This window comes from Grampus griseus (genome assembly GCF_964374135.1).
Source record: "Grampus griseus genome assembly, chromosome: 20".
Taxonomy (NCBI): Eukaryota; Metazoa; Chordata; class Mammalia; order Artiodactyla; family Delphinidae; genus Grampus; species Grampus griseus.
The window spans coordinates 10,755,116-10,769,513 of record NC_139014.1 but is presented as its reverse complement, the minus strand read 5'-3'; the positions used below and the strand labels follow the sequence as shown (position 1 = coordinate 10,769,513).

Genomic DNA, 14,398 nt, shown 5'->3' with positions numbered 1-14,398 from the left:
AAAGTGCCCTGATACACACCAGCTTCAAAGGCCTCTGTGGCAGCGAACTCCCTTCCAGGATTTCAACGATATATAAGTGGCATGGGTTCCGAAGCCACATCTTCCCATTTACATCCATTAAGTACTGGAGAATGAGGAGTTTGAAAAGAAACACCCAAATTCCAGTCTGCACCTAAAGACAGAATGACATGGGTCTGTAAATACGTACACAAAAGACACCAATCCTTCCAACCCTAAGGACCCTCTTATTCAGCTCTTTGATAACGATGATACTGAGTATCAATACATGTACGAAGAAGCAAGTCTTTATACTGGGAAGGGGGCAAGGCAGGATGTGGGAGCTGTGTCTTTCCCAGCACGGCCACTCAGCTAGAACCTGCGGGCACTTACTGAAGAGGTCACGTCAAAGTGGAATACAATGGGTCTCCTCTGATACCGGGCGTCCAGGAAAGGCAGGAGGGAGCCCAGGACTTCATTCTCATCCACCTGAGGGTTGATCAATCGAATAATTTTTAGAGGCACTTTTTCTCCATTAAACTTCATTTTCAGTTGGCCGTGCAACCTCTTCACAAAGAGAGACCTTCCTGTGACGTGAACATACAAAAATTAGGCGCCAGGGCTACGGATCAAGAGTGAGAATGACCAGAAAGAGTCACTACAAATCGTTTCTCTTTGTACAAAATTCAAAACCGATGCAACCTAACATCAGGTTAAAGGACGCACGTTCGAACCCTCAGATTTCCTTGCTGTTACCCACCCACCATCCTTGCTGCTTCCTGGGACTAAGGACGGCAGTCTGAGCATAAGGACAGAAACAGCAGAGTTCGCTCCCGGGGGCGGGGAGCAATTTTCACTGGAAGGAAGGTAGTAATGTTAAAGGGATACAGTCAACAGAATGAAAATCATGATGGTGACTGAAGGCAGAGGCATCCGTTTCTTCTCAAGATGGGGTAATTATACCTCAGCCCGCTCAGGACCCACATCAACCCCAAAGTAGCCAACGGACTTAAAAAAAAAAAAAAAAAAAAAGAGGAAACTGCAGAGATGCTAGTTTAAAGGGGGAAGATGGCTCAGCCAAGCTGGAAACCATGTGAGAAACGGTGTCCCGCTCCAGTATGGGTCACGATTTACAACTTCAGATGAGTCAATCCTCTGGAGACTCAGTTTCCCCACCTGCAAAAGGGCTCATCTGAGCTCACCCCCCACCCCATTGGACAGGGAAGGGCCATCAGGTGGTCCCTGGGACTCAGGGACCCAGCAGCCATCATTACCGACACCCGCTCTCTCCGAGGCCACGATCCCAACACACATGTGGTCCCGGAACGTGGCAGCGGCTGACGGGGTCTGTTCCGGGACCCGGAAGTGGTGAGCCAGGTAGGCCTGGATGTCCTTGAGGGGCGCCTGGGGGGTGATGAGAACCTTGTGCTGGCTGAAGGCTGAGGGGAGGTAGCAGTGCTCTCGCTCATGGTCACAGACCATCACGAGCCGGTAGTGCTCCTGGTGGCGCTGCATGCACAGCCTCAGGAAGAGCTCCTCCGCCCGGCAGGCCACCTCGTAGCTCAGCTGGTCTGCGTACAGCAGGCTGTAGACCCTGAGTCCCTGGGAGCCCGGGGTCAGGCAGCGACGCAGGAGCAGCGCCACCTCCTCGAACGTGGTCTCTGGGGTGCAGAGCAGCACCTCGTCGTAGGTGGGCAGGGGCTGGTTCGGGGTCTGCATGTAGATGGCCAGGGCGGCTGGCAGCACCTCAGAGTGGCCACAGACGACGAGATTCGGCTGGCCGTCCTGCAGGCCTCTGGGGAGCTCCCGCTGCACAGGGGGCCCAGCCATCCTCGCCAGGCGAGCCAGACAGTGGCCAAGGGCCTCCAGGTCCAGGCAGTGAGGCAGGAAGACACTCATGCACGTCATCGAGTGCTTCATGATGACCCTCAGCTTGTCCACCAGTCTGGACTCAGAGAAGAGCAACAGTGGCAATTCTTCAACCACTGTACTCTCCTGGTGTGTGATGGCCCTGCCATCGGGCCCCCGGCAGGCCTCTGAGACGTCCCTTGGGGTGCAGTTGCCTTTGATGAAGGAGAGCATGGTGAGGGCGGCACTGCTGGGCACCTGCTTCCTGAGTTCCGAGCCCAGGTAAACCAGCTGCTCGGCAGTATAGTAGTTGAGGTAAAAGTGCTCAGCTCGCTTCTCTGCCACGAATCTCTCCCACTGGTCCAGGAAGTCCTCCATCTGCCGGCAGAGGGTCTCGAGCAGCTCAGCGACTGGCCCGCTCTCCACGAGCTGGCGCACGAGCTGCAGACCGAAGTCCATCCGGATGGAGGCACCCTTCCGGGGGGAGCAGTACACCTCGGCCGTCCAGGTCCTGAACAGCATATTTCCGGCAGAGTGCAGGTTTATAAAGGACTGGACAAGCCTCTGCACGTTGCAAAACACCTGTTGCAAATGGAAGCAGGAGGCAGACGTCACAGAGCTGACCGCAGAGAGAAGGACACAACAGTCTAGAATAACACAAACAGATTGATAATTTGAAGGGCTGGGGTTCGTGTTTTCTCCATGGTTCACTGTGTGATATCGAGCATGAGACTGATCACAGAAGGCCTTCCTTCCTCATTTCCACAGTCTCTTCTTTAGGAAGCAATACGTTGTAAAGATAAAGGAAACCATTTATAAAATACAAATGAACTTTAAGGACAAAACTCATAATCAAAAGGAGAGACCATGACATAAATCGACATGCCTTTCTCATCACGATTACTTCGGACGTTGATGAAGGATGTCCATGTACATCGTTAAGTACTTGGGGATGCTTGCTGATTTACAGAGTAAATCAACATCTCTTTGGGTCATGATTTCTGAATACATGCATTCTGCAGACCCACTGGCTCCACTCTCCATGGGTTTAAGAGCAGAGTGATTCCTATGAATTAAATACAAGCTCAGGGCTTCCCTGGTGGCACAGTGGTTAAGAATCTGCCTGCCAGTGCAGGGGGCATGGGTTCGAGCCCTGGTCCGGGAAGATCCCACATGCCGCGGAGCAACTAAGCCCGTGCACCACAACTACTAAGCCTGCGTTCTAGAGCCTGTGAGCCAGAACTACTGAAGCCCGTGCGCCTAGAGCCTGTGCTCTGTAACAAGAGAAGCCACCGCAATGAGAAGCCCGCGCACCTCAACGAAGAGTTGCCCCCGCTCACCGCAACTAGAGAAAGCCTGCGTGCAGCAACGAAGACCCAACACAGCCAAAAATAAATAAATAAAATAAATAAAATTTAAAAATAAACAAATAAATACAAACTCAAACTCTTCTGACTTTCCCAGGCACCTCAGCGGTGAGAGTCCTCAGCCCAAACAGATGGGAATAGGATACCTGCTCCAACATAGATACAAACCCTTACCTCAGAAAACACCTCTACGACTTCAACATTGTTGTGATCTTTCTTGCCAGACATCAGCATCAATTTGTTCAAAAGCTCCTTCAGCTCTTCTAAAGAGTAGTCTCGCACCTCCTCGTGGCCTCCGTGGCCCTCAGGAAGGATTAAGTGTAGAACTGTGTCTGGGGAAATCTGTGGAACAGTACACAATCAGAGGTCATTTTTGAGAGGCAGAGACCCCCCCCACCCCCGCCCCTGAGGACAGCAACCTGTAAGAGCCACCTGCAGCTGTGCCTGGGATGTGAATGCTCACCTTTTGGCCATCCGCGGGAGCCTTGATCACATAGATGCCTCTGCTGTTGATTGCTGTCGCCAGGGACAGGGATGAGAGCTCCACAGACCCGTGACTCTCCTTCACTGTCTTCAGCCACTCCAGGTTCCGGGCAGAGTCACACTGTTGGGACAGGAGAGAAAATGGGCCGCAGCTTACAGGTGATCTTCTTCCTGCCACTCTCTCCACCTCTGCCTTCCAGGGGCAAACTCCTCCTCCCCTTCTCTGGCTCAGCGTGCCATCACCCACAGGGGGGGCCTCCCTCACCCGCTGCCCACCACTGCCACGGGCTTTGGCTCTCCCTCTTGGGACACTTGTCAGGAGGTGTTGCTGCAATGGGCTGCTCCCCTGTGTTCTCACCCGGTGCCCTGGATACATGGATGGGGAGGGACAGGCATGAACCCAGCTCTCTGTGAGAAGGCAGCGTTCTGCCGGGCCCCCAGCTGGGGATAATGCTGGCTATAACAAGGCTGTGAGCTCTGCTGCTCCTTCCATTCCTCTTTTCCTCCCCCATCCCCTGTGGGGCTCCAGCCACCCTGTTACACAAGCTATGTACTGGGTTGGCCAAACAGTTCGTTCGGGTTTTTCCGAACATCTTACAGAAAAACCTGAATGAACTTTTTGGCCAACCCAATACTATGGGCCTGCTTGGGCCCTGTGCAGATGGTTTAACTTACAGTGAAATGTTTATTTTTTCTGATTAAAACTGAATCTGTACCAATTGCGGAAAGTATGGAAAATACCAAAAAGTATAGAGAATTAAGTAACAATTACCACCATTAAGAGAAAACCACTGGTAACATTTTAACATATTTCAGTCTATTTTTCCCATTCTTTTCGCATAGTAGAAATCACTCTAATTTACATGCAGTTTTGTATCCAATTTTCTAACATAATAAGACAGAGAAAGCATTTCTATATAGGAAGAAACTGTTTTTAAACATCCTTTTAAATGACTGCATTAAAAACCTGCCATGTGAGAGTGCAATAGTTTGCAGTCCTGCCCCTAGTGTTTCTAAGCGATGCTTTATTACACTTATCTATTTTGGAGCCAGAAATAAGACTCACCAGTTTTTGGGGCAGGTGGTGGTCATTATCCAGAGCCTTCCACAGCTCTTTCAGGTGTTGCATGAATTCATCGAAACCCGCACTCGTGTCCAGCTCATACAGCAGGGGTGCAAAGCCCTGCACAGCATCGTGGAAGCAAGCCACCCGATCCACGTCGATGTCATTCTCCCCCGCAGAGATGGAGGCCAAGTCCACGAACACCTTCAGCTCAGTGATGCCTGGGGAGGGAGAGGCAGGTGAGTGCAGGGCTACCCCGTGATGACATGAGCCTCAAATCCGCGACAATGATCCTTACTGAAGCTATAAATGGATACTCAGTGGATTTTTAGGGGTTTTATCCACTTTTTGCTTTCGATAAGAACCTGGGGCATTTTTTTCTTTCTTGCCATTTATGTTGATACTGCTGACCAATACCTGACCTTACTGAACAGCATCAATGTCCAGGCATTGCATGGGGCTTTTGTGTACCTTACTTCATATAATCACACAATATTGCCATTTCGTTATGAAAAAAACAGTAACATGTTGACAGTTATCTATAAAAAATGGCTGCTCACTAATCAAAATCTGTGCATCACTGTGGCCCGAGGAGCCCATAGCTGAAAGCAGCGAGTCTGTGATGAGCTGAGCAGGCGGCCCCTCCCCTGTCCCTGCACACCAGGGCTGTCCACCTTCCCTCTTCCCTGGCTCCATCTCCCCTCCATGAATTAATTCTGCTAAAGTCACCAAAGCCACAGAGTTAAAAAGACTGCCAAGCCCTTGCACAACGACAGGAAGAGGTGATTAAGCCAAGACAAGTTCGCCTTGGCTTCTAGTAAAAATCAACTGGAGGAAAAAGCTAAAGGGACACAATTTTAAAGAAAATGATCCCTTGCTGTTCACAGCAAGCATCCAGAGTGAGAGGGAAAAAAAGTAGCCAAGGAAATAGTTTTTACACCAGAAAATGAGCTATACTGTCCTGAAATAAATGCTACCTACAATCAACGAGGCACACCCTGCACATTTACCAAAGAATACAGATGAAAACTTGCTAAGAGACTAGACTTACTTATTACAATCACTAAGATGAAAGGAGAATTATAGGGCGTGATAGTGGGGCTAATTATTGTTACAATGGCAATCATATTACAAGATATAAATGTATCAAATCAATGTGCCATACACCCTAACTTTACACAATGCTACCTGGCAAATACATTTCAATTAAAATGTTTTAATTTAAAAAATGCAGATGGCATCTCATGGTCCTTTACTCAGAACATGATCAAGGGGAGGGGCTGCCCACACGTTTAGGAAGACCACCCTATGAACCATCTAAACATGCTCCAGACTTCCGGCCACCACAGTGATGGACTGTACCTCCGAGAGCCTCCCGGACCCAGCTGATGAACTCCTTCCTCCGGGACAGCTCCTTCAGACACTGACACCGGGTCTCATTGACGTCCTGCAGCAGCTTTTTGGCACGGATAAGCTGCTGGTTGATCCGGTCCAGTTTTTCATGGCGAAAGTTGTCCAAGACAGTCTAAAAAAGTCATCAAAGCAAGTTGTCAAAGAGAGTCTGCAAGACAAGGTTGTATGTGCACTGGAACTGGCTCCTGGACCCCCCAAAACAACAATGTTGACCGTCCCAACAGTCCTTCCCACCAAGCTTCCAGGATTGCCAGGTGCATAAAGCTCTTATCCCAGATTGGACACTGTAGCCGCTCTTCTGTCCCGCCTCGATCCATAGTAACTACAGTTCCTCCGCACCTGGCATTCTGCTAAGCAAACCTACACAAGAACCCTGCCAGGTGCACCTTGTAATTTTTTCTATTTTCTAGGTAAAGAATAGAAGGACCAGGACAGTGACCTACTCAAAAACACGCTGCTGGGCTTCAAGCTTACATGTGCCAGTCCCCATCATACCTGTCTATACAATAACATAGGTCACCATATATCTTATAAATGCTCACCTAAAAAAATCAGAAAGCAGAAGACTCACTTCTTAACTGTAACAGATAATGTACCACGTGCCGCTCCCAGGTAAGCACTAGATGTGCAGAGCTGACAAAACAAATGGCTTTTAGAACCTAAAGAGCTCAGGTGACTCTTTACAAATACCTGATGACTAAAAGAGGATCATTGCCTTTTCCTAAATTCACGATCCTCCTGCCGATCCAAGGAAACCCTCACTAGCCAAAACAGTCGCACTGTTGGTAAACAAAGGTAAGAACGAAGCCCTTGGCATATGCAGGCATCGAATAAAATACAAATAACGTTGAAGGAAGCTGCGGAATCATCTTGCCCAGTTTTTAAGAGCTCGAGAGCGGCATCCCCACCACCCCCACCCCCAGTAGTCTCCAGTAAATAACTTACAAAGCTTAGTAAGATGTGGAGAACACCAAAGTCGCCGGTCAGGGCCAAATTCTCTTTGACCTTCAAGATGACCTTGGCTGAGTCGACAGCCTGATGCAGGTGATGGTATTCCTCGATCTGCCGGACTCGCTCCTTGATCCAATCTTTTTGGTCACTGGGGTACAGAGCACACATGGTCTGGAGGTCTTTAGTTAGGTCGCTGTATTTATTCACAAAGTTTTTGAAGATGTCATCGATTTCCCCAAAGGTGACTTCCCCTGACTTCAGATCCTGATACAGTTTCGTAAACCTTTTGAAACAAGGGCCATATAAACATTGATACATCTCTTCAGGGTGGAATAGTTTCCTTTCCAGCTCCTCCTCTGGCTCACTCAGCTCCTGGGCGGCTTCTGTCCAGAAGACCTGGAAGACGTGGCTGTCCTTCAGCAAGTCTGCATTTCTGGCCATTTCTTGGACTGCAGGGCTCAGGTTGTAATGCGTTGTCCACGTTGAGTCGAGGGAGGTGGCTGACAAGTTCACCGTCACGACTTGGTTTAATCTTTTCCCGCTGAGGTCTTCCGAATGTCTTTCAGCAATCTCTCCAAAATCCACTTTTGAAACCATAAGAGAATGTCAAAAGTGAAACCTCTATTCATGATATCATTTCATTTTACTTTCCCAGTTTTTACTCCCCTCGCTGCTCTTAAGGAAATGCAAGTGAACACACTTGCTGGCATTGTTCTCAGTAAGAATCCCTAAGTCTCCACCCTCACCTAGCTCGTCAATTTTCATGACAAAGAAAGCTTTGCAACTTCTGGGAGAAGATGACAGTCTGACATCTGCACATGCTTCCACTCCCTCCCCATATTCTGTTCCAATGATAGAAAAGAGATTGTTGTTCAAAAGCCATAAAGCAACAGGGCTGGGAAGGACAGAAAAGGAGATCACAGCAACAAAATTTTGGAACTTGAAAAGCAGATGTGCTAGGGGGTAAATGACGTCTTAAGCCTCAGAACGTGGGGTCCTAGTCCATGGTGGGGAAACCTGAGTCTGCCACGTGTCTGGTGTCACAGACTTCCCCCAATGCACAGACACTGGCTGCACAGGTAACTGAAATTTGGGAGGTGGTGATAAAATAAGGAGGACTGGGCTGAAAGTCTGCTTAAGAAGTCATCAAATAGCCTCATTTTCATCCCCACCCGTTCCATACGGCAGGTTGATGGCACCTCCTCCACCCTGGCAAGCAATGGGCGGTTTATATTTTAGACAGGATAACACGGAGGGCTCTCTGGATTGGGGGTCTCAGGTATATGGCAGAATAAAGGCATTTCCAGGCACGTATGCTTTGTCAGGAAGCTAACAGACGGTACGTACCATTAAATTTAAGAAGAAAGGAGAACAGAGGATACAGGAAGAAGGAAGGCAGTAAGACTAGATGTGCATATTGGATGCTGAGAACCCTCCAGACCTCATTTCTCTCTTGACTCCCAGAAACCTGGCAGCGGGGCCTATACCTTCCAAGCAAGAGACTGGCAATCTAAGCAGCCCAAGAGAGAGGAGCTAAAGATACAGTCTATTTCAAAGCCTAGCCACGCCACCCTCAGAATCCTCCATTAGCATGTTAGGCACCTCTCTTAATATAAACAGATAAACAAGCATTTCTAGACAGATGGGGAAAGTCTTTAACATGAAAAATAGATATTAAAACATACCAAGAGATAAAAGCAACTCGGAGGAAATAGGAAACTATTCAAGATAAAGAAAAAGAAAACCTCTAAATCAAAAATATCAATAATCTCAGAAAGATATGATACTGCAACCATGAACAAGAACAGGATAGCAGAGAAAAAGGATCACTCAGAGGAAAAAAAGAGTTCTTATAAATTAAATACATAAGAAGAGAAACTTAAAAATTTACTGGAAACGTTAGAAGGTCAAATTAAGGAAACTGCTCAGAAAGCAGAACAAAACACAAAGAGACGGAAAATAGGAGAGAAAATGTATGGAAGTCAGATGACCATTCCAGGAGATCACACATCCAACTGTGAATTCCAGCAAGAGAAAAAGTAACCACTTAACTAACACAAGAAGTTTCCCCAGAACTCAAGGACTTGGATTTCCAGATTAGAAAGACCCACTTAATTATGCCCAGTACAACAGATGGGAAACAGACCCATTCCAAGGCACATCATTAGGAAATTTCAGAATAAGGGGGACAAAAAGATATCAAGAGCTTCCTGAGAGAGAAAATATGTCATCCACGAAGGATAAGAATCACATCTGACTCTCAACAGCGACCCTGCAGAGACCATGGAGCCACAAATCCCAAATCCTGAAGGAAAACGTTTCCAGTCTGTACCTCTGCACCAAACAACAGATCTCATGTACGGGCAGACATTTTCAGACAGGCAACGACTCCTGTGCCCCCTTCTCAGGAGGGACCAGAGGGTGTGTTTCACTAAAACACAGGAGTGAAAGCAGGGAGCCATGGGACCCAGGACACAGATCCAGCCGAGGACAGAAGCAGGACATCCCTAGGACTGCATCCCTCCAGTCTGGGGAGAGTCCTTCTGAAAAGTCAAACTGATTGCCTTGTGAGGAAATTCAAATGGTTGGTAAAGAGTCTGGGATTGAATTTAAAAACAAATACATTGAAAACAAAGCATAGGACAAGACAAGAATTTTAAATCTAGAGAAAACAGTTTGCACAAGAAATGGAAGAGAATCATGGTATGTTTCATGGCTCAGGTATGAACAGTGCATTTACACAGTCGTGACTATTTAAACCCTGAGGACTGATCTAATTAAAATTATGATAAAATTGGAGGAAAGGGAGGTTGGAAAGGTTATGTGTGTAAGGCAGAAATTGGAAAAATAAGGAGATTTAACATTTAACATGGATAATGCTTAAACCTGAAAAATCAAGGAGATATTTAAGCATGCTATTTAGAGATATGGCAGTAATCGCCAAAAAAATTTTAACTTTGTTAAAAATTAACACATTTAAAAAAGGCTCCCGTCCAAGATAAAAGGCTGCTACTGTGATACATTTTTATCATATTCTCTTTTGACCATTCTCCCCTGGGGACCCCTCAATTTTGTTTATTTTAATGCTTAAGAATATCACCTTTAATCAGGTCTTTTACCCTCCCATACAACTTCAGGAGAGAGTCAACATATGTTTTCTCATTCTTTAGAGTGACTAGTTCATTCTTTCTGAGACTCAGCACTTCCTTCATAGCGTGTCTTTTCTCATGGGCTGGAAGACTTGTACTCCCTGAAAAAAAAAGAAAAGGAAACCAGTAGAACACACAAACATTCGCTTGTGGCAAGACATTTCTTCCACCCACATGAACATGCCCCACGTGCTGAGCTATGTGGAGGGTGACGCAGGGGGCTGCGTGCAGGGCCACTCCAAGATGTCCCCGTGTCAGCAGCATGGAATAAAAACAGCCAGTGCTCTGACACAGTCAGTATTTTATCACTTTCCCATTATTTTCCTAAGGATTAGAAGCCATCGCCTGTCAACTTCCTGGCGAGAAGAGCCACTAATCATAAAGACGACAAAGATCGCCCCTCTACAAGACACACAGGCAAACACAGACGCTTCTTACCGTCTAACCCCTCATGAGCCTGAAGTCCACATCTCAACTTACTTAACTGCCAGATGTCAAGGAACTGATTGGTGTGTTTTATGATCAGCTCCAGTTGTCCAACTAAAATCGCTCCACTGATGAGGTCATTAGTAACTTTTCTGAACACAGAGTCAGCAGTGGCCATCAACTTCTTCCCTTCATCGGTAATATTCTCTAATATTTTCTCATTGGTTCCTGATCAAGTTAAGAACAGAGTTAAAACGGTGGGCATCCCACTTCCTTCCCACGTTATTGAATTCCCAGTAACTTCCTCATTGCTCTGACCCAACTTCCATACAATAAAGCAGAGTCATTCCGTGTTTCCAGATGTGCTTCTCACATCCCTCGATTCTGCTTTGCCCAGGAGGTTTACATCTCACCCAAATTCATCTCCCAAAGGACTTCCTTCTTCATGAAGACGATTCCTCAAATGACCAAAGTCAGCCAGGAGAACCACATTTCTCAGTTATTTTAAACCTGTGCCCTCTTCAGTATACTGAATATCTTTCTTAAACTAGACATCACCGCCTTTAAAATCTCCCATCTTGAGAACGCTTAGAGAAAAGTAAACTGCACTAGGGATGCACTGACACCCCGTGAGGGTTATCTACGTGGTCTTAAGGAGGCATCATCACAGCACATGGAAACAAGATAAACATCAGTGTAATGGCTATACTCTACACATCTTGGCTATCTTGCAAAATGTTGAATGTGAATTTTAGGATCAATTTAGAGGGCAAAACTTTCAAACATACGTAACCACCAGAAGGTTTCTCTCCCAGTCATACTAGGGTCATACAGTTGGGTCATGCCATTAAAAGCAAATAAAGCAGCTTTATTCACAATTGCAAAATCTTGGAAGTATCCAAGATGTTCTTCAGTAGGTGAATGGACAAACTGTGGTCCATTCACATAATGGAACATTATTCAGTGGTAAAAAGAAGTGAGGTATGAAAAGGAACCTTCAATGCATGTTGCTAAACGAAGAAGCCAATCTGAAAAGGTTACAGAGTGTGTGATTCCAACCATATCACTTTCTGCAAAAGGCACAACTGTAGAAGAGGGGAGGGGGGAGGGATGAACAGGTGGAACACAAGGTTTTAGGGCAGTGAAACTATTCGGTATGATACGGTAATAGTGGATGCACATCATTAAACATTTGTCAAAACCCGCAGAAAGTACCAGAGTAAACCCAATGTAAACATTGGTCTTTAGTTATTAATAACATATCAGTACTGGCTCATCAGTTATAACAATTGTACCACACTGAAGCAAGACATTAATAATAGAGGAAACTGTGTGTGTGGAGGGGCTAAATATGGGAAATCTCTGTACTTTATGCTCAATTTTTCTATCAACTTAAACTGCTCTAAAATATAAGGTCTATTAATTTAAAAGACACAAATGTAATATTTTCAAATGAGTAGTTTTTAATCATTACATAGGAATTCCACATCAATCTTCTTATTTTATCGCTACAACAACCCTGCCATTGAAGAAACTTAGCTTTTTGTTTTAAGGCTGTCCCAGTAATTTGATGAAACTGAGACGCAAAATAATCTAACTGTGGTGCTTTTCCACTAGATCTGAATCTAACGACTCACACATAAACCTGAATATAATGTTTTTAGGGAAATACACATCTCTCCCTCTTTGGTCACAAACGCTTGGGTCATGGAATGTACAGGTGGAAAAATCAGGCAGTACTTAGTTTTTGCTAAGGTCACCAGTATTGGATCGGACATTTATATGGATCTCAGAACAACAAAGAGAGGGTTTTAGACTCAGACACACTTGGGTTTTGATTTCAGTTCTTAACACTTATTCTTGGCAAGACCTTGGGTAAGTCCTATTACATTCTCCACCTCAGTTTCTTTGTCTGAGGAGCCTCAGGACCACTTCAAGTATAAGACATCAGCATGGTAGCTGGTGTTCAGCAGCTATTCTATGAATGGTGGATTTCAGTGTTAGCTCTCAATTACAATACAAGATACTATGAACCTTCCTGGGTACTTCCATCCAGGCTGCTTCTTTTGGCAAACATCAACCCATTCGAACTGACTCACAGGTCAAATACTCTGCCCTACCCTTGGGTCAGGAGGCACCACTGGACAGAGCACATGTTCCCAGCACCCTCTGTGAACATACCATACAACTTGAGGAGATGATTGACTTCTGGCCAAGTGAGCAGGTGATTCAAAACCTCACCTAAGTCATCTACAAATTCCCCTCTACTTCTCGGCCAGGACTTAGTGATCACAGCAGACACAAGGGTGCCACATTTCCTCAAGTCGTTATAAGAGATTTTCTCAAGGATACTGGTCTGAGACTACAAGAAAATGAATAAAGAGAAGGATATTTAGAAGGTTTTTCTGGTTGGTTTGTTTTTGAATAACAGAAGTAAATTACCCACCCAACAGCATTTCAGAAATCCCTCATAACTAGTTTTACAAAGCCTCAAAAAAACCAATTATAAATAAAATGCTTAACTTTTCTTAGGGCACTTCCATTTTCCTGTGCACTGTCTCTGTAAGTGATGAATACTGGGGATGCGGAAACAGGTACTGACAGACAGATACAGACACAACCCACAAGTCACCCCTCTTTCCTCTGGCTCAATGCCAGTTTCTACATTTTTCCTGGGACTTTCACATTATGAAAAACATCAAACATAATACAAGTAAACCATTAATACTGGTATCCTTTGTATTCCTAACTGTAATTCTTGTAAAGCTACCTACAAACAACACATAAATTTTAATTCTCTTTCTAAGTGAATTGATAAAATCTTTTCAACTTCATACATTTTTCTTCCATAATGCTTTGCTAACCTTTGGGGTCTTCTACTGCATGCTAAGCAAGTGTTATTAGCAAGCAATAAAACAAAGGCTGGGTAGGTGGCAATGATAATAATGGGGCATTTAGGAGCAGCCTGTGAGATTTCTGGAGGTCACCCGTGAACTGCTATGATACCATGCAGCAGCAGGAAGCTGAGTGGCATTTCAAGGAGTGGGTACAGGGTACTGGATTTCAGGCTGGGGAGGGGGATGCCCAGAGCCCATTCTTTGCATTGGTGCAGGGTCGCAGAACCAGCGGCACTTAATAGCCTTTAGTTGATGAAGACAGAAGGCAAGTGTGAACCCAAACGCAATTCTTGAGTGGGAAAGGTTGTTCACCTGGCAGATCGAGCTCACGGCTTCAATGGCACACATCTCAAAGCGTTTCGACACACTGTCTTCTGCACCTGCAGCATCCCAGTTAGTGCTACAGAAGGCAGAGATCTGGGAGAGAGGCTTCTCCTGCAAGACGGGAAGATGAGGGTGTTATAGGTTTGGGGTGCTGCACTCTCAGACACTATGGAATGAAAACACCCTAGTAATTTTCACTTTCCTACTACTGTATCAGCTCCCCGTTATTTTGACCTTCTTCCCATCCCATGCTAAGCATGTCCTCCCTGCCTCTAACCATTAGACCAACAAGGCAAAAATTCAAACAAGACCAAGAAGGCTAAAATTCCCACTTTGCAGAAAAAGCATCCGGCTCAGCAGCTTGCAAAAGCAGGTAAATTTAAAAAAAAAAAAAAAAAAGGGCTTCCCTGGTGGCGCAGTGGCTGTCAATCTGCCTGCCAGTACAGGGGACATGGATTCAAGCTCTGGTCCGGGAAGATT

The 14,398-nt window shown here is 45.8% G+C and overlaps 1 protein-coding gene across 1 annotated transcript in view; it reads right to left on the bottom strand.

Annotated features, from left to right (window-relative positions):
* The window catches only part of RNF213 (ring finger protein 213), a gene marked incomplete at its 5' end in the record, with an annotated part of 109,779 nt that overhangs the window by 48,548 nt on the left and 46,833 nt on the right, over nucleotides 1–14,398 (bottom strand). Inside the window, 12 exons of the mRNA XM_082679577.1 lie at nucleotides 20–172; nucleotides 391–584; nucleotides 1,272–2,427; nucleotides 3,387–3,554; nucleotides 3,676–3,816; nucleotides 4,762–4,979; nucleotides 6,121–6,283; nucleotides 7,117–7,706; nucleotides 10,223–10,372; nucleotides 10,752–10,925; nucleotides 12,879–13,059; nucleotides 13,907–14,029. Coding sequence (XP_082535703.1) covers nucleotides 20–172; nucleotides 391–584; nucleotides 1,272–2,427; nucleotides 3,387–3,554; nucleotides 3,676–3,816; nucleotides 4,762–4,979; nucleotides 6,121–6,283; nucleotides 7,117–7,706; nucleotides 10,223–10,372; nucleotides 10,752–10,925; nucleotides 12,879–13,059; nucleotides 13,907–14,029 — 3,411 coding nt within the window. The remainder of the gene's footprint in view (nucleotides 1–19; nucleotides 173–390; nucleotides 585–1,271; nucleotides 2,428–3,386; nucleotides 3,555–3,675; nucleotides 3,817–4,761; nucleotides 4,980–6,120; nucleotides 6,284–7,116; nucleotides 7,707–10,222; nucleotides 10,373–10,751; nucleotides 10,926–12,878; nucleotides 13,060–13,906; nucleotides 14,030–14,398) is intronic.